Source organism: Mixophyes fleayi, chromosome 11 (assembly GCF_038048845.1).
Source record: "Mixophyes fleayi isolate aMixFle1 chromosome 11, aMixFle1.hap1, whole genome shotgun sequence".
NCBI classification, from domain to species: Eukaryota; Metazoa; Chordata; class Amphibia; order Anura; family Limnodynastidae; genus Mixophyes; species Mixophyes fleayi.
Window position 1 is genome coordinate 18,705,485 of NC_134412.1, and position 20,199 is coordinate 18,725,683.

General features: G+C 42.8%; 1 protein-coding gene across 1 annotated transcript in view; it reads right to left on the bottom strand.

The window, feature by feature from the left end:
• Window positions 1-20,199, bottom strand: part of BCAM (basal cell adhesion molecule (Lutheran blood group)) — a 43,934-nt gene that overhangs the window by 12,812 nt on the left and 10,923 nt on the right. The window contains exons 2-14 of the mRNA XM_075191191.1: window positions 12,437-12,561; window positions 11,724-11,940; window positions 10,828-10,898; window positions 10,136-10,232; window positions 9,361-9,543; window positions 8,597-8,721; window positions 8,026-8,182; window positions 7,769-7,884; window positions 7,501-7,642; window positions 6,244-6,371; window positions 5,664-5,799; window positions 4,384-4,419; window positions 3,644-3,779 (exon numbers count right to left, since the gene is read on the bottom strand). Coding sequence (XP_075047292.1) covers window positions 3,644-3,779; window positions 4,384-4,419; window positions 5,664-5,799; window positions 6,244-6,371; window positions 7,501-7,642; window positions 7,769-7,884; window positions 8,026-8,182; window positions 8,597-8,721; window positions 9,361-9,543; window positions 10,136-10,232; window positions 10,828-10,898; window positions 11,724-11,940; window positions 12,437-12,561 — 1,669 coding nt within the window. The remainder of the gene's footprint in view (window positions 1-3,643; window positions 3,780-4,383; window positions 4,420-5,663; window positions 5,800-6,243; window positions 6,372-7,500; window positions 7,643-7,768; window positions 7,885-8,025; window positions 8,183-8,596; window positions 8,722-9,360; window positions 9,544-10,135; window positions 10,233-10,827; window positions 10,899-11,723; window positions 11,941-12,436; window positions 12,562-20,199) is intronic.

A 20,199-nucleotide genomic window follows, 5' to 3' on the forward strand; every position in this document is an offset into this window, starting at 1 on the left:
AGCACAGTAGCAGGATTCGCAGTGTTAATGTTACCACATCTTCATTATTCTGGATGTTATTAAAGGCGATGAATCCAGAAAGTGGAACACACCAACTTGCCATGTTCTGGATTGTAATATAATATGTATGATATGTGCACACCCAATAATTAATTATGCTTCTTTTATCATCTCTAAACCAAAAAAAGCCCTCTGGAATTGTGGCTGTTTTTAATAGATGTGCCAGGGAATGTCACATAAAGGCGAGGATACGCCACATCTTAACTGTCCTGTGATTCATCAGAATGAATTAACTAAACTTCATTTAGAACAGGAAGCTTTTTCTATGGGAAAATACATCCTTTATATGATTCACTTCTTCCTTTGTTTATTGTGCAAAATCAACAATCGTTGGGTGGCTCAGAGTGGCTCGTTCTACTACAGGGATGAAACCTATTGGGAGTACAAGCGCGGAACAAAGGCGGAAGGTCGAGTAACCCATTACAACCAATCAGATTTGTTTTTATCAGTCTATTGGTCAGATTAAATAGAGCAATACTCTAAATGGTTGGTATGGGTTACAATGCTATGTACCTTTAAATAATATTTACATTACTAAATTTGAAATGTAGCAAGTAAGATACTGCTGAAAGCAAGCAAAAACAGCCAGACTCAGGAGACCAAGCTAGACAGGGAAAGATACAATTATTACAATAACTCAATATTTAAATCACCTCACATTTTATCCTGCTAGGCAGCTGCTTTGCTAAGGAGCAATTTCCTCTCTGACCAGTAACTGCTCCGGCAACTACTAGCAGAGAGCAGATTATGCGGGTTTTAAGGTTTGGTGTTGCTGCTGTATCACCATTCTTTTCTGTACATCGCCATTTCCCAATTTACTCAGCCCTCTCCTCCTCCCCCCCGTCTCAGGCAATGGTACATTTCTCCCCTCCCCTCCCTACAGCATGGGACTAACCACAAGCAGCTGCAGAGGTATGCGGAGCTGAGAGATGTGGTCCCTGCTCTGCAGAATGCCTCAGTGAGTCAGCCTATGACCTAACCTGAGGCTGAGTACTGCCACAGGGGGGCCAGCAAAAAAAAAAAACCTGCTAGATACTGCCTTTGAGTTTATACTTAAAGTATGAGTGAATCTCTACTTTATACACACACAAGAATCCACACTTGCCCAATTTTTGCAGGACATTTATGATATCTGGCAGCAGAGATAAAAGGGTCACGCCTGAAATGGCATTTGGTTTGCGTGGATCGAGGGAACGACTGGGTGAGATATATGCCCATAATTTGCGGAATGTTGTCACATATGGGAACCAAGCCCTCTAAGCGGCACCCTACCAAGCCCCTGACTCATGGCTGGCAATTGGACAAGTGCAAGAGTGATGACAAATCTGATGTGCATTCTAAAATTCATTTGGTGGTGTGGCCAAGTACTACACTAACAATATATCCTTACATATCGTGCTGCACAACTAATCTACCAGCAATGTGCCAAATTATACCCTCCCAGCCCTGTTTATCCACATATTACATATTAGCCTGTGTCCCCATACAATATACTAGTCTGATATGTCCGTGTAGGAGAACGTCTTTGATGCTTTGATAACACCGTTATAGATTTTCTACATGGTTTCCAGCTGGTGTATCGGAGATTGGAGAGCATAAGAGTGGATATACTCCACAGGTAGAGTTGTCAGTCACCATGGCAACCAGAATTTCCTCAGTTCTACAATAATACTACTAAACACCACACCTGCATACAATGTGTCCTGCTGTGGTCTGCAAAAATAAGCCCACACAGTTTACAAAGCCCCACATATTACACAGAGACCCCCACCCTATACATTATAGGTTCTGTACACTAGGTGAGAAATTTTAGCCCGGGGAGGGGGGGGGGGGGAACGGAGACTCGGCTCAGTGGCCTATTACCACTGCCAAACATTTCTACCACCGGCAATGACCTGGTGCCTTTTGCTTGAGTACTTAGAAATGTATAAAAAAATAAAAAAAAACAAAGTGGAATTAGGCACGAACAAGGACAGTATTTTCTAAACTGTATCTCACAATTTTTTTTGCCGTTTGTACCATAAAATATGCAAGTAAGCCGAGGGACCTGTGTAAAATATTGGCATGGCTAATTGGCACTCACATGCACAGCTTGTACAAGTAACATGTGCTGGAAACGGAGCAATGTACGCCTCAAATGTCACGTATGGACAGGAAAAAGATGTCACACAGATGAGGATTATTACAACATTTACATGATGATGATATAAACAGCTGATGATAAAAACGAGCCCTTGGCGGTTCCCCTGGCCAGAAGACGCCGCGCACAGCTGCCGAGTGGCAGACGGACAGAATCCCATGGTCAGCTGCCAATTATGAACACTGGCATTTATGGAATGCAAGGCTTTCCAAGTAATCCGGTTCCACTATAACAAGGCCTTTCAATGCCAGTCCTAAAGTACTCCAGCCAGGCCAGGCCTTCATCACACACAGTTGAAGTAATCTATTTACACCGGAGTCAGTAATCATTCTACATTCTCCCCTGAAATAAATCTCACAAGCGGGACCTTTAGAAAGTAGACTACCTAGAACCTTAATATACTCTGTTCCAAGGTAGTCACCTCATTTACCAGCCCCTGAAGCTTTTCCTTAGCTCTCCTGAGAGCAATATTAAACTGTTTTATTATGCATTTGTAACGCATCCTGGCCCATCAGTATGTCTTTATACGCTCGCCCTTTGCTATCGACAGCACGGCTCAAGTCTGTCCAGCCAGTTCTATTATTATATTGTGGCTCTACGAGATCTTAATCAGAGGGAGAGGCTTCTCATCTGAGCGAACAGGATACTGAACGGATGAATACTGAAGATTAGTCTGGCAGTTAGCCATTTATAATGAAAGTACAATGAGATTATGGGGAGATATGGGGAAAATGTGCTGTGTGATCAGAGATAGCAGTGGAGAAAATAGTTGAGAGGCTGGGATGGAAATCATAAAAGAATAGACATCTTCTTGTCTTACCACCATATTTACTTCTGACCTCCGCTCTTCTGTTATGCTCAATTTTATATCTCGTAGATCACAGGTCAGCCTGCACAATTTTGTTATGATCGGAGATCAATGATCCTCTATATAAGTGCAACCTCTCCCATCTCATTCATCCCCCTCAATTTGACTTTATCCCAGCTTCCAGTCCCTCCACTTTCATCCCATCAACCCTCTTTGAGGGCTCATTCTCCCGGGAGGCTGTAGAGGCACCAAAAGAAATTTCCTTGCCCTCCATTCACCGGGAGACAAACCACATCACTGCTTCAAAAATAGTCTGCTACAGATCATCAAGGTGACCACAATGCCTCTATTGGTCAGTCTGTCTTCAAATATTGGACAGACCGGAAATGCAGCCTGTTGCGACCAAACTCTAGTCAACATTTTAAGTCAATTAGCGAAATAGTGATTCTCTTAGTGATCAACAGAGAAGGACAGGTAACATAATCGAGTAGCCTTGTGTCCCCATATCATAAGCAGCCCAGCAAGACAACATATCACAGATGGATAAAACGCGTGAGCACGTACAATGCTCTCTTCACGTTTCCATTCCATCCCACATTCTTATTTACACAGTACGACCCGAACAATTGACTTACAAAGGCTGTTTCTCGGATCGTCCACATGCCAACTTTCCTTTCTTCTGCAGGAAATAGAAAAGAGCGACCACCAGAAGTAGGAGTAGGACACACACGACGACGGCAATAACGGCTGTGCTGCTTCCACCACTTTGCTCTACGAGAGACAATATGATCACATCAGACACATGGGTAACAGAATAGGAGCAGAACGAGTTGAAATGAGGACGGAGGAGTGATGTCAAGCAGGAAATAAACTGATAGGAACAGAGTGTGTTGTGAGGTCTTCAGTGGAGAAACAGAGAGCTTCCAGTAAAGGGATTTAGTGGAAAAAATGGGCTGTGACTTGTTTCTTGAACCAGTTCATCAAGTCGTATAAAAACTCGTCATTTGTATATGTCCATAGCAGTTTGAACATGCTTAAATTGATACATAATGTGTTTAAATTGTGAAGAGCAATCCTTGAAATTCGAACTTCAAAATCAGTTTCAATAAAACAGATTACCATACTTTTTTTATATAATATAAAATATTGTTTAAATGGAATTTAAAAATACTAATTGTAAGGCCAATGGAGAACATCAAAACACAAATTTCAAAATTGAATCGGGGGTCTATTTAGATAACACTGCAAACATAATTTGATCAAACTTTGAACCAGGTCGAAGTGACTCTAGTGAGAGTTAAAACCCTTACACATCCTCTGAATGGTTATAATGTGTACACAGACCCTCACTCTCCTATAGGAGAATTGTAGTTACCTTGGGCAGGTGCAGTACTTGGGGCCACCATACTCGCTGTACAAAAAGAAGAAATAAAATATGAATATTTGAAGGAACAGTGAAAAAAAACACAACAATTTAATGAAAAAATAAAATCTAGTGATATGAACATAAATATTTACAATTTTTAGAATACACTTATACTAAAAATTTTGATTCAACTGGAATAAACTGAATTATTCAACAGTAAACGTGTCTCTATAACCTACAGGAAATAAAAACAGTTGTTTTGTGAGCTGAATTACAATAGTCTAGCTACAGCCCAGAAACATGGAGGCATGATTTCCTAGTGACTCGATTGGTTGAATATTGTTTCAGCTCACAAATTGACCGACTCCTTTCAGTGGTTGCAACAGCTATATAATCATCATCTATATAGCGCCACTAATTCTGCAGCGCTGTACAGATAACTCATTCACATCAGTCCCTGCCCCATTGGCGCTTACAATCTAAATCCCCTAACATACACACACAGACCAAGAGAGTCTAAGGGCAATTTAATAGCAGCCAATTAAACTACCAGTCTGTTTTTGGAGTGTGGGAGGACACCGAAGCACCCGGAGAAAACCCACGCAAACACGGGGAGAACATACAAACTCCACACAGATAAGGCCATGGTCAGGAATTAAACTCATGACCCCAGTGGTGTGAGGCAGAAGTGCTAACCACTGAGCCACCGTGCTGCCCACAAATGTATGTACCTATATAATAGAGAGCACTGCTCACAAAGAAATCAAATTTTCTAAACATTTCCCTTCTTAGCAATTAAGGAGGCGGCAGACATTTGCAGCCATTCTAATTAAAATCATTTGGCAAATATTAGGAATTTAAGGACACTTAAGAAATTTTAGGAGGGCGACATGTAAATCTCTCTTAATATGTCCCTTGGGATAACTGTGCATCTGGAACCACTGGTTTACTAGTGTTAATACAGCCAAATATATCAGACTTTTCCATTACTGGGACGGAATTCATTTAGGAAATCTGGAAATTATGCAAGAAAAAATTCTATCAACTATTAGGAAGTTAATCTGCAGGTTAAACCACAATGACCAAGAAAACACTGAAGGGCAAATACATCTCATCAGAACAAGGAAACGGTTAACAATATTTGTATTTCCATTTAGCAGTTGTACATGTTCCTTAACATTCACATGACCTAACCCCGGTTGAAAGGTCAGTAAAACGCGCCGGTGTCAGCTTTTTAATTCCACATCCACCCACTCAACATGTTACGCCCTTCCCTAAATCTGACTTACAGATGCTTAGTGTGAATTTTTTCTCTCTGGATCCAAGTTGATTTTGTGCAGTGCAAGAAACCTCATTAATTAGCTTGGAAGTGACCTTCAAAGAGACCTTGCTGACGACGTTCAGGCCAGAGACGGACGGGGAACCCTGGGGGGGGAGAAACACAGCGATCACTGTATGGAAGCCAGAAAACAACTGAGGGACTCTCGAAAGAGAACAATGACTATTGTTTAGGGTGGAATTAGTCAAGAGAAAGGGATGGAAGACACTAGCCACAATCAAAAGAACATTAGACCCAGAAGGCTTAAATCTTGTAGAGAGTCCTGGTCAGAAGTGATTACACATTTGGTGGTTGATACAGAGCCCCAAAAAAAACCGATACAACCCATTAAGACATAAGGTGACGATTGTCGGCTGAAATGACGAAGGAGATGCAAGACGATGAGTTTTCACCGACCACAAGGGCGGAGAAGACTGGCGAGCTTGTCCTGATCTACAGGGTGCAGTGTGACGAAGGCCCGCACATGACACTTAAAGGGATTTGGTCAGAACTAGGACATACAACGGTGATTAGACAGTTCAGCTATTTACCGTCAGTTCTGGCGGATTCCAGCTTATCACAGGCTCTGGGTATCCCTTCGCTGCACAGAGTAAGGTCACGGTGTGTCCTTCAGCGGGTACTTCAACCAATTCATCCCCAAGTTCAAGCATCGGGGGTCCTATTAAAATAAACATAATTAGCTTACAGGCAAAAAAAAATTGAATAAACTCACCCCTAGCATCATTTATTAAGTAAAAGAAGAACAACCAAACAGAAGAACGGTCTTCGTATAATCGTTTCAAAGAGTTTCAAGTGTTTAAAGTCAAAGTAACCCTATTTGTAATTTTCCTGTGCGTTTGCATTTTTTTATGTTTCTAATGTAAATATTTAGAGATGAATACATAATTATGTTAATATTATGTTCGCCTATCCCTTTGCAAGCTAAAGTTTGCAAGCAGAGAGCCATTGCTTTTGCCTCTGTCTTATAATCCCCACTCATCGTCATTATCATTTATTTATATAGCGCCACTAGTTCCGCAGCGCTGTACAGAGAACTCATTCACATCAGTCCCTGCCCCATTGGACCTTACAGTCTAAAATTTCCTAACATACACACAGACAGACAGACTAGGGTCAATTTAATAGCAGCCAATTAACCTACCAGTATGTTTTTGGAGTGTGGGAGGAAACCGGAGCACCTGGAGGAAACCCACTCAAACACAGGGAGAACATACAAACATCCACACAGATAAGCCATGGTCGGGAACTGAACTCATGTCCCCAGTGCTGTGAGGCAGAAGTGCTAACCACTGAGCCACCGTGCTGCCCCACCTCCTCTCCTTCAACAATCCTCTTATCAGTCTTATTCCTGTGGTATCGCCCTATCACAAAACAGCTTGGAGGCGTGGTCTAGAGGAAAGGGTATAGTATGATATCAGTGGGTCAGTGGCAAGGGGTGTAAAGGTCCAGAATTGCCAGTAAGCAGGGTAATGGGAGACAAACACAAATCCGTAATTTGGCAATTCCCAAAATTTGCTTATGCTTTCAACAAAGGGACAGCGCACCTTGCATACATCCCCACCGCATCCCTGTTCTAGGTACCATCATGCAAAAAAAAAAAAAAAGAAAACATATACAGAAAGGTAAGCTGGGCCTAACTGATGTGCCGAATGCTGCATAGACCTGGACTTCTTGCTTATTAAATGTTGACCGATGCTTTATAGATCGTTGTAGCCGGCAGATTTGGCCAACTAAACCAACACGGAGGACTTGTACACGATGACACAATTAAACACGTCTGCTCTCACCTTCCACAATGACACTGATACTCTGCTCCTTGCGCAGTCCTGGAACCGTCGCCACGGTAGCTTCACACGTATAAACCCCGGAATCGGAATACGTCAAATTACGCAGTCGGTACCTACTGCTTTCAGCCAGAACAACTTGATCCTGTAATAGCCCGAACAATAAAGATATCAGACGTTGTGGGAAGTAAACAAATGAGATGAGTAAACAAGTTGGCACAAATTGACAGATGGACATCCTTAGACGCAGAGGAGCAGAGATCTACTTCACCTTTTTCCAGACTAGTTGGGTTTTTTCTGAGCCGTCACAAGAGCAAAACAGTTGGATATCCCCCCCAACAGAATGTTTTTCCTGTTCCGATGGGAGAACGGTGACAGGGTTTAGGTCTGCGGGACAGAGGAGAGTAAGTGTTACTATGCAGAAGACAATAAGAAGAAGAATGGCTGGGATGAAGCAATATGTGCTCCAAAGAAAACTATGGATGGGGTTAGGGAGAGTTAAAGGACAGTTTTACTTTTTACACCTACAGTGCACGTTGATTTCTAACTCCTTTTTAAGCTGGACAGTATCGGGGCTGTCGAAATCCAGAGCTTCACAGCGGTACCTCCCGGCGTCGTGTCTAGAGATGTTCTGAAATATGTAAACTCCATCTGAATTGGACGGCAGCTCGTCATCACCGGAGTCCTGAAACAGGGAACCGATCGTATTTAGGCGCAAGAGAGCTGGAAGACTGAAACAATACAAATATATACAATGCCAGGGGCGCACGGAGGAAAAAATATAGAGAGCTGTTGCGCATGCGGCCGTGCATGCGCAGCAGCTCCATTTCAGCTAAACTGTATTGTACAGCAGCCACGGCGCTGTCAAAGAAGCGTTCGCGGTGGTGCTGTATTGTAGTACAATATAGCACTGCCGCAGACGCTTCTTTGACAGCACCGCGGCTGCTGTACAGTAAAGTGCAGCTATGTAGGGGCACTATTTAGCCCCCGTTTTTTGCGGAGGGTAGGGGTTTCTAGAGAACCAGAAACCCCCCCCTGCGTGCGCCACTGAATGCCTAGGACAACAGGGCAAAAACGGATACAGCTCTACTCCAAACACCTTCAACTTGTGGAACAGATACGTAGGGGCCGGATTCCCGTCTCCTTCACATCGCAGAGTCACCGTGTCTCCCTCCTTAATGTGCTGAGCAGGTAACATCGTAAACATCACATTTTCGGTGTAATCTGAATTGGAAAATGAAAACTTAAGTTATTCTGAACGAGCACAGTGTATCCACATAATCTATGCAACAGGTTGGTCATTGAGTCAACATACTGACTGGCTCGAATGAACAGCTGACTCTGATCAACTAATTTCCTAATGTGATCTGATGATATTCTACAAAGAGAAAGCGTGGCTCCCTTGTGGGACTAAGGGTCACGTCTCGGGACCTTGGAAAAATATTAATTTTACTTAACACTGAAGGGAGTCGGGTAAAAAAAAAAAAAGAAAACAGGAAAACTATTTGGCATTAAGAACTCAAGACAGAACTGAAAGATATGTTGGAATGGACATTAGTGGAGTGTGAGCGACTGATGGGGACAGAGCATTGTGGGAATTAATGAAAATGATGCAAACATTGAGTAGGAAAGCAATGTGGAATGGAAGCGAAGCCTGACAGAGAAATAATCATGAAGGAAGTCACATAAAGGGAACAAAGAGAATGAGGAGAAAAAAACCGAGAAGCAGATTTATGTGTAAAAACTAGACTACAAATAGTAAAATACTATACATAGTGAAAAAAACCAGATTGGGTAAAAATAATACTCACAAAGTGCATACAATGGGAGGAAACAGACTACTGGAAGTTCAGTTTTACTTACAGTGCAAAGTCAGTTTGAATTCCTTTGACTCCATGTGACTGGTGGTGTCTTTTGGTAGGGGAAAGACAACACTGCAGGAAAATACAGCATCAGTGTCTTCTTTTGTGGCCTTCAAGAAGAGAGTGCTGGAGACCGTGTACAGACCGGAGGCCTCGGTTGTTGTGCGGGATGAAGCATATAAATCTACGAATGGAGCAAATTCTCCAATTAGACATCTTCTCACCAGTCCTGATACACCTATTCATTATAAGTAAAACCGCACTCTACAAAGAATGCAAACAGCCATTTTGTGAGCTGAACCAATACCTCATTAACAATGCAGCCTATTAGTTGGCTAGAAATCGGTGACGTCACTGAGGTCTGAGGCACAACATCACTGATTCCTAGCGAAATGATTGGAGGATATTGATTCAGCCCACACAAAATGGCTGCTTCCATCCTGTGCAGAAGATGGATACTTTAAGTTTACAATTTCACTATCTATTCCAACATACAGGACATGTCCCAACTTTCCCAGTTGCAGCGGGGTAATCCCAATTTGCGGATCCCAAAAGTGTCAGGGTTTGAGGTAAAGCGCGTGGGTTTGAATTAGAAAGTGGGTGTGGCTTGGCGGATTAGGATATGCTTTGTGTGAAATAGGGGAGTGGCTTGTACGGATCAGGGGGCTGGGCTTATTACGTCCTGGTTTTGCTTGGGTTACTGCAGACAACTTTTGTTCTATTCCCTCGCCAACCCTTCTCTTGTTACCTTCTACATTACTCCACCTTAGCCGTACCTTTTCCTTTCTCGGTCCCAGCGTTCAGGGGAATTTGGTTTCTGTACCACTCTATGGTTGGAGCCGGATATGAATTTCGGCTAGTACAGGTTCCAACCTTATGAAAGAAAGATCATAAAAGTAGATAAGAGGAGTACTAAAGGTTTATTTCAGGGGTTACAACTGAAATTAATTAACAAAATACCTAAAATACCGTTTAAAGTTTTAGGTAATTATTGGTGAGGTAACCTGGTACAGATGGAGTAGATTTTAGTGCATATTTAGTCTACATAGATATCACACAATATCTGTTACAAGCTATTCAATTCAATGGAAGAGGTGTGAAAACGATCTCTCCAATTGGTACTAATTGATGAGACATACGAGTTAAAAGCTACAATAAAGCCTGAAGAAAACTCCATCTGTACCTCCCTTAAAAATTCCAAAATGATTATCAAGAAGAAAGATAATAAAAAAATAACTCATAGGGTTAAATTTACCAAGTTGCGGGTTTGAAAAAGAGGAGATGTTGCCTATAGCAACCAATCAGATTCTAGTTATCGTTTATTTAGTACATTCTACAAAATGACAGCTAGAATCTGATTGGTTGCTATAGGCAACATCCCCACTTTTTCAAACCCGTCGCTTGATAAATTTAGAGTCAATAAGAAACACAGGAAATGCCGATAGACAGACATAATTTATAATTTTACCTCTGACGCAACAGAATCTATGATGGATATCACTTGGGTGTTTACAGTAAGCTCTGGAGCCGCTGGGGACACTGGGAAATGAAAAAGGGATAAAAAAAGATCAGTCACACACACAAAAAACAAAATCAGTATAACACAAGTGGATGGGTTAGTGGGAACACATACTCTGCCTACATATGGCATGTCTGCAAACATTCAGTATTTGTCTTTTTAAAACATGTTGGTTCCTAGTGATGTTTAGATGTTCTGCTATTAATATTATGAAGTGGTGTTAGTTTGTGCATTCCTCTTTCTATAAAAAGATAATTTCATCCACAAAGTTACTTGTCTGTTACCAGCCTCCCCTTCCCCAACTAACAGAACATGCCAGATCAGATTTTTCACCCCTATCAGTTGTTCTCTGATTCTCTCCACACATCAGAGAGGGGGTGGGGTGGAGGGAATAGGTTCTGTCCAATCAGCTTCTGTTCTAGAAACGATCACAGCGCCACTTGCGTTGTCCACACAGGGAGCGGATTCAGTACTGACAACTGTGAGTACTCCCAACCACTGGGGGTCACTGGCATGGAGCCCCTGCAGTGTTGCTAGTTGAGGAGGAGGGGGGGGGGGGGCTGGTGAATTAAAAATATTCTAGATGTGATATTATCTTTGCAAATTTCTGCTATCGTAAAATAAGCAATTATTTTTATTAGTTGTGTATTTAGCGAAGTTTGTTCAGTTATGTCAGCTGCGTTGTGAATATTACAGTATAATTAGAGTGTGTGTTGGCCGCTGCCTGTGTCTGCGCTAATTAAGAATTCTTAAGTATGTGAGAGATGGCGAGCATTGCTTAAATTATTGAACAAACAACAATAAATATGTATTATTTACAAGTAGCAGCTGCTCCTCATACCCACCATACACCTTCAGCTGGGATTGCCCTTCGCCGCTCCCCTCGCTGCCTGCGATCACTCTGCAATGGAACGTGCCTTCGTCTTTGACGCGGACATTTCGGACCACCAGCACGTTATCACTCTTAACGTCCACTCTGCTGCTGAAGCTGGTGTCCGGCTCTACTGCAGGGCGCCCGTCGCTGTAGCTTGCAATTGGAAATTGTCTGCCATCCTGGTCTGTCTGCATGGGTCAAAACCAGCGACATGTCACCAAATGACTGTTCGTAAACGCCCCTTACAAGTGAATCCCATGGGGTAAATTTATCAAGCTGCGGGTTTGAAAAAGTGGAGATGTTGCCTATAGCAACCAATCAGATGCTAGCTGTCATTTTGTACAATGTACTAAATAAATGTTAACTAGAATCGGATTGGTTGCTGTAGGCAACATCTCCACTGGAATTCTGGAATGACTGTCCCTCATATTTCCATTTTAAAAATATACATAATAAAGAACTATCGTGGATGAATTAAATGCAGGGAATCAGGTTAAAAAGGACACCACACCCACCCTATAATAAATAAAGTTAGTTAAGGGGCCATTGAAAAGAACCACAACTTACAGAATGAGAATATTATTCCTCTGACACCCAACACTGATGCTCAGACTTTCACATTAAGTTTAATCTGAATGTTCATTTTTCCCAGAGCTGCTGGTGCTGCTTTTGAACCATACTCACCACACTCCACTCCACGCTGTATTTCGGTAAGCCGGTGAACTTGGGTGTGCACTTGAAGACTGCCTCATGGCCAGATTGAACCTCAACCTTCCGGGGGATGGAAACGGTGACTGCACAGAGACAGCCTGCAAGACAGAGACATGACCATCAACCAGAGACCCATAGCACAAGAGTAGATAGCAAAAACAGAGTCTGCAAGACAAACATGGGGGCCGAACCTACTGCGAGACAAACATGGGGGCCGAACCTACTGCGAGACAAACATGGGGGCTGAACCTACTGCGAGACAAACATGGGGGCCGAACCTACTGCGAGACAAACATGGGGGCCGAACCTACTGCGAGACAAACATGGGGGCCGAACCTACTGCGAGACAAACATGGGGGCCGAACCTACTGCGAGACAAACATGGGGGCCGAACCTACTGCGAGACAAACATGGGGGCCGAACCTACTGCGAGACAAACATGGGGGCCGAACCTACTGCGAGACAAACATGGGGGCCGAACCTACTGCGAGACAAACATGGGGGCCGAACCTACTGCGAGACAAACAAGGGGGCCGAACCTACTGCGAGAAAAACATGGGGGCCGAACCTACTGCGAGACAAACAAGGGGGCCGAACCTACTGCGAGAAAAACATGGGGGCCGAACCTACTGCGAGACAAACATGGGGGACGAACCTACTGCGAGACAAACAAGGGGCCGAACCTACTGCGAGACAAACATGGGGGCCCAACCTACTGCGAGACAAACATGGGGGTCCAACCTACTGCGAGACAAACAAAGGGGCCGAACCTACTGCGAGACACAAGGGAGCCGAACCTACTGCGAGACAAACATGGGGGCCGAACCTACTGCGAGACAAACATGGGGGCCCAACCTACTGCGAGACAAACATGGGAGCTGATAATAAACAAATTTTTATTCATATAATATCACCCATACCGAATATGGCTAATTTCATTTCATCATCATCGTCATCATTTATTTATATAGCGTCAACATATTCCGTAGCGCTTTACAATTGGGGACAAACACAGTAAACTAATAAACAAACTGGGTAAAACAGACAAAGAGGTGAGAACGAAGGCCCTGCTCGCAAGCTTACAATCTATGCCAAACAAAGAGTCAAGTGTTGCTAAACGTAACGCTGGTGTAACCCCTCTGCTACCCCCCCCGTAAACAGACCTTGTGGGAAAGGTGAACATCAGGTGAACGCAAGAATCATTGGGCTGTTTTTCCTGGAATAATCAGATGAGAGTTCCCTAATCAGCTATTTGCTTCACCATCAGGCGAGAAATCTGTCAGCCAACATCAGAAGGAGAGGCTGTATTTGAGCACTGACACATGTCCTCATATGTGTAGTAACACTTGACTATTTGTGTACAATTGAAATGAACCACATCAAAGGGAGACGTTGTACATCTGCAGCTTGATAACATGTTGATTCATGCGCAGTAACACTTGATTACATTTGTTCACTACTGAATCAATAAAGGGAGGATCGCTTGCCTTTCGTGCAGGTCTTGGGGAGTTAAGGTGAGCTGGCAACTAGCTTTTAACTCCTACAAATTTCAGCAGCATCTATTGATACTCACGGTCTACAATAAAGTCCCAAAGTCCATAAGATACACACACACACACACATATATATATATATATATATATATATATATATATATATATATATATATATATATATAGATATATACACAAGTTAACCCGTGCATGATACTCATGCATTCTAGTCAAATCCAGCTACTTAAGGTGTTAAAAAGGTTCTTGTCATGCATTTGGGGCTAGGCCAGGCCTCTTCAGGGGAAGAGCGTTACTTCCCGACGCAAGCGCCCTTTTTTAACGTGGTTTTGTCCACATGTCACCACCTCATCATTCTTCTCCATCACCTCATCCTTCATCTTCATCGCCACATCCTTAATCTCCATCGTCTTACTGTTCTAAAACCTCTCGATACACAACATTTCTGCTAAACACCTTATCGCTTCTATTTTGTGCATATATTTCTACTGATCCTAACAGGTCTTTAGGCATAAAGGATATTTTATTCATAGGTAGATTTTAAATGTCATATGTTATGTGTCTTTAATACAGTTCTGTGCAAATCAGGGGAACCTTATTCTGCCAAATTCAACATAGGCAAAATATATTTATTTTTATATATATATATTTATATTATGTTTTTGACTCCCCTAATTGTTTATCATAGTGTTGTGGTCTAAATAGGGGAAGTAACATATCCTGATTTGTTGAGCAGAGACTATTTTGTTCTGCATATATCATTAACACTATATGGACATGATTTTTCAAAATGAAAGGGTATTTTTAGTGCCTAGGAGTTTATTGTGCTTTAAAGTTGGGAGCTGAACCTACTGCGAGACAAACTTGGGAGCTGAACCTACTGCGAGACCAACTTGGGAGCTGAACCTAGTGCGGGGCCAACTTGGGAGCTGAACCTAGTGCGGGGCCAACTTGGGAGCTGAACCTAGTGCGGGGCCAACTTGGGAGCTGAACCTAGTGCGGGGCCAACTTGGGAGCTGAACCTAGTGCGGGGCCAACTTGGGAGCTGAACCTAGTGCGGGGCCAACTTGGGAGCTGAACCTAGTGCGGGGCCAACTTGGGAGCTGAACCTAGTGCGGGGCCAACTTGGGAGCTAAACCTAGTGCGGGGCCAACCAGGGAGCTGAACCTAGTGCGGGGCCAACTTGGGAGCTGAACCTAGCGCGGGGCCAACTTGGGAGCTTAACCTAGCGCGGGGCCAACTTGGGAGCTGAACCTAGTGCGAGACCAACCTGGGAGCTGAACCTACTGCGAGACCAACCTGGGAGCTGAACCTACTGCGAGACCAACCTGGGAGCTGAACCTACTGCGAGACCAACTTGGGAGCTGAACCTACTGCGAGACCAACTTGGGAGCTGAACCTACTGCGAGACCAACTTGGGAGCTGAACCTACTGCGAGACAAACTTGGGAGCTGAACCTACTGCGAGACAAACTTGGGAGCTGAACCTACTGCGAGACAAACTTGGGAGCTGAACCTACTGCGAGACCAACTTGGGAGCTGAACCTACTGCAGGGCCAACTTGGGAGCTGAACCTACTGCGGGGCCAACTTGGGAGCTGAACCTACTGCGGTGTCTTAGAGGAGGCCACGAGAGAGATAGGTGAAATAAGTCTACTAGTACAAAGAGTTATGGAGACATTTAAACCAGAAGAGAGATGTGCATATAACAACCATGATATTAACGTTAAAGAACCACGCAAAAAGGTTTGTTTCATAAGAAATACCTACTGGACACATTGGCTACAGTACATTTGACTACTGAATGGCAACTACCACGTATTAGTAGTTGGAGGTGTACTGTATATAAAGACAGCACAAAAAAGTTTTATGTTCCTATTCTATAAATGCTCTGATTCTCTAATTGTGTAATATACAGAATGCATTTTTCTCTCATGCAATATAACCGAGATACACTGAACACACATAGAGAAGCTATTTCTTTTCCCTGAAAGACCAAAGATTTATCCAGAGAATTTTGAAACACGGATATCCATAAACAATGGACTATTCTGTGTTATGAGAGCAGTGTGTAGACTAACTGTAATCTGTGTTAATTCAACAACAGTCTCACAAGGAGACTGACAGAGCCATGCAAAGTGGCCTTAGACATAGCTTCAGTAAATGACACAAAGAGCTCATCTACTGAGGAAGAGACTGTCTAAAGGAAAGAGATGGTATAAGGATCACTACATGAGAGAGACTCGCGAATCCAGCGGCAGTACAATGTGAAGGTGTCATAATGAGAAATGAGTTACAGTAACAAGTCCTATGGATTAGCTATAAAGAATTCTAAAAGTTATATACACAGGCATAGGCAAACCAAGGGGGGTTTCCTAGTGCCTGGAAACCCCCCTCCAAGCCTGTGGCACTGTATAATTGAGGTGGTTGGACCCTGCCCCTGCTTCACACCTCTCTGCTTGAAAAAGGAGAGCTGTGTGCACCTAACAGTAGTGCACGCAGCATTGTCCATGTATATTATGGGGATAGGAAGAGTTGGGGAGCAGCCAAGCACTGTCTTAAATTATAGCCACGCCCCCATGCATGCTGGTCACGCCCACTGGCGATGTGGTGTGAAAATTCCCCTCTACAAATCCTGCATTTGCCCCTGACAGGACCATTTTGTCCTGCCTGCAGCTGCCCTTTGCTAGCGCAAATCAGTGTTCCCACGTGTCTGTGACACTCAGCTCTCCATAAACTTTGCACTTCGGATTAGTCAGTTTGACGGAAGTGACTAACCAAGCGTGGATTCCGATATCACAGCTATAGACAATCATAATCCACTCCTACTGGTATGGCATAAATCCAGATTGATTAATTACCCCCATTACTATTTCTGTGAGGTCATCATCGCTCATGCAGGCAACAATGAAAATCATTGAGGCCTTGAGGTCTTCCGGCCACCAGAAGATTGGTCATTCACGTGTATGGTCACATTTTTAGGTCCGGCCTTCTAACAAAGGTGCCGTCAGTCCACATCACAATTGGGTACATTCATAAAAAAGGGATGCAAAGGAAAAAATAGTTGTGTTGTCCGTGACAACCTATGAGTTATCTCCTTTCATTTTATAAACAAAACTAGAAAAGTAACAAAATCTAGATTGGTTACTATTAGCAAAATATCCCTCTTTACTTTTTGTCTAGTATTCCTAAATGTCTCTCAATGTGCAGTGCACAATTAGTCTTTGTATAGCACCTTGTGCGCTGACATTTGCCTGACGATAAATCTACAGACTCTAAACTTACATACACCAACATTTGTGACTGCATGTGGGAGAAATACCTGCTCTCTCGACTCTGGGGGTTCTCCCCCCTAATTCAAGAGTCTCCCAGACTTTCCGGGAAACAATTATGACCATTTATTAGGTCCACTTAGTGTCTGATCTGCTTAGATGTACCAGCTCACCAACAAAGCATACCTGGATATTACTGAAGAATATTGAATATTGTCATTTATATACCTGGTTAATATTAACAATCTGTTCCACTGTTGTTTAATTATCAGGTCTGGACATAATACAGGTCACAACTGCCCAATGTCGTAAGTGCCATGTAGTTACTGGTTATGTTGCAGGATGAGAATGAAATGGAAAGGCCATGTTATGAAATTGGAAGTCTACGTTGGATTGAGCAATACGAGGACTTGCGAGAATATAATGCACGTGGCTTTAGGGTGTTAATAAGGAAATAAACCATAAATAGTGAAGATATACGATAAAGGGTAGGAGGTCAAGAGATTGCTGTCGATAACCACCCAACAGTGTAATATATACAGTGTCATTATAAACATTGCAACAAGAGAAACAGAAATGACAGGTAACAAAATGGATTTAAAATTAAATAGAACCTTCTAACATTCACAAATATAACCAAGTAACCATTCCATTCCACAACTGGTTATACAACATCTAAACATGCATGCGGTCTTATTAGCGGGCTGACTGCTGACAATTAATAGTGACCCTCACACCAGAGCAGGATATAGGATATATGCGCTATGTCAAACCTCTTCATCTATGACAAGTTCCAGCCACATTCACACATACACATGTAGAATAAAGTTGCTAGCAGCATTTTCCATTTTCCATGTAAATTAATCTTAAAACCAGGACGTGAACAATGTAAACATTTATTCGTTAACTTCCGTTTTCCGTCGATTTTGATTCCCACAGCTATTTCTACATTTACCCTAAAGATCCAGCACTTGTGGTACTAGAAGACCCAGCATGCCTTGACAAGCCCAAAAAATCTGGGAGCGTCACATGACGTCTACCTGTTCTGTAACTATTTCTGTTATAGCAACCCAAAAATTGTTATTATACTGACAGTACACAACTGAAACAACTGTGATGGTTCTTTTTCCTGTATTAGTAGAAACAGTGATTGATGTAATGACTGAATGAAAGAGTGTTTCACATAACCGCCAAATATATAAAAAATATATGTATGTATTTGTGAAAGTATGAATTGTTGTAGCGTACGACAATATGCTGCTGCTCTGGAAATATACAAGTTCATGGATTTCACACCATCAGCATTGTAGGTAAATGTATTAAACGGCGGATTTTGCAAGTCGCAGATATTCGACAACTTTGCAGGGGAAATCTAAATTGGCAATGTCTTTAAAGTCTGAACTTATATTAGCCAATAGTTTGGAGGCCCTGCCATATACTAGCTACCAGACTGAAGGTCTGCTTTGTGTACAAGGTTTCTGTAGATGAACCTGCAAAGACAGCATCATAATCACAGACAGTGGCCCTGCTTAGCGGATAGTAAGTCCACCCCAAAATGGCAGCCCAGGCTACAGACATATTCATTCACAATAATGCATACCTAACAACTGTCCCATATTTCCTAGGACTTTCCAGAGATTTCTATTTTAGTGTTGGGTCCTTTAAGTCCTGTGAAATGTCCCAAGCTTTGATTGGCTGTGATGTGCAAGGGCAGTGCCATGTCAGCTAACAAGGGGCTCCGAAACCGCTGGAGGAGGAGACAGTGGCCAGGGGTGACCAATGCAGCTCTTTGTCCACTGCCCACACTGGATGTTACTAGTAGTGAGAATTATGTTTACTCAGACATCCTGCTGGGCATTGCTGCCACTAATACCCCAATCATACTGCATGACAAACCCAGGCTTTTGCCGGGGCAAGCCCAGACGACCTGGGATTAGGCGCAGTATGAATGGTGTTCGTGAAAAATCGCGGGTCTGAAAATCCGGGTTTTAGAACTAGGACTTTTGGTGGGGTAATTCCCAGGTCTGACCCAGGTCACCTGCACTATGAATGGTGCAACTTGGGTTTTTCAACCTGGGTCTCACCAAACATAATTATACATTTGAAAAACCCCAAAAAAGAGGAGCCAATCAGAGCTCCTGTGATGTTGCCATGGAGACCTAGGCAGACCCAGTTCTGTATGAACCGGGTCTGCCCGGGAATCTCTCTCCGTGGGAGCCTCTATCCCCCGGCAATATCCCGAGTTTATATACCAGGATATTACCGGGGCGGCAGTATGAAAACTGTTTAATAGGCATCTTACTAAGCCTTACTTTCGCTTATGGCATCCTACTGGGCCAAAATAAATTTCTACGATGTTGGAACCCCTTTTATAGGTTTAGTAAAATATTTAATAACTTTGGTTTTCATTTTATTGCACCAAAGGAGAACAAATCCAACTATTGTTATGTACTTAATTATCTAAAACAGTAATGTAAAAATGTTATTGTTTGATTATGTTAGAAGAAAACACACTCTTGTAGCCACACCTACTCATTTGCATAACCAAACGCCTATCACTTCCCTTGGGCGCTCCATGTGGTTTAGCACTGCAGGGACTTCTCATCACAGAGGTGTGCCTGAATATTTCCTCCAATGTTGGCATCTACGACAGAGCGGACTTTAGGTTTTGAACGATAGGTTAAACAGAGTAAGAAAACAATCTCACGGTCCTGCCCGACACAGTTATTTTCTATCCCCAAATATTTGACTATTTCTGATGCTGTGGGAAACAGAAAGGAGAGACGGAGACACGAGCTATTACTATATAAGTATACAGACTTTCTGGTACATAAGTTTTATCTATTTTCAGTGACACTTTGGGCTGATCTGTTAAAGGGAAACCATTCAAGTAAAGTTTGTTTTTCCCTTCCTGGATTCCGTTAATGTCAGAGCTGCCGACGTTACAAACCTTCC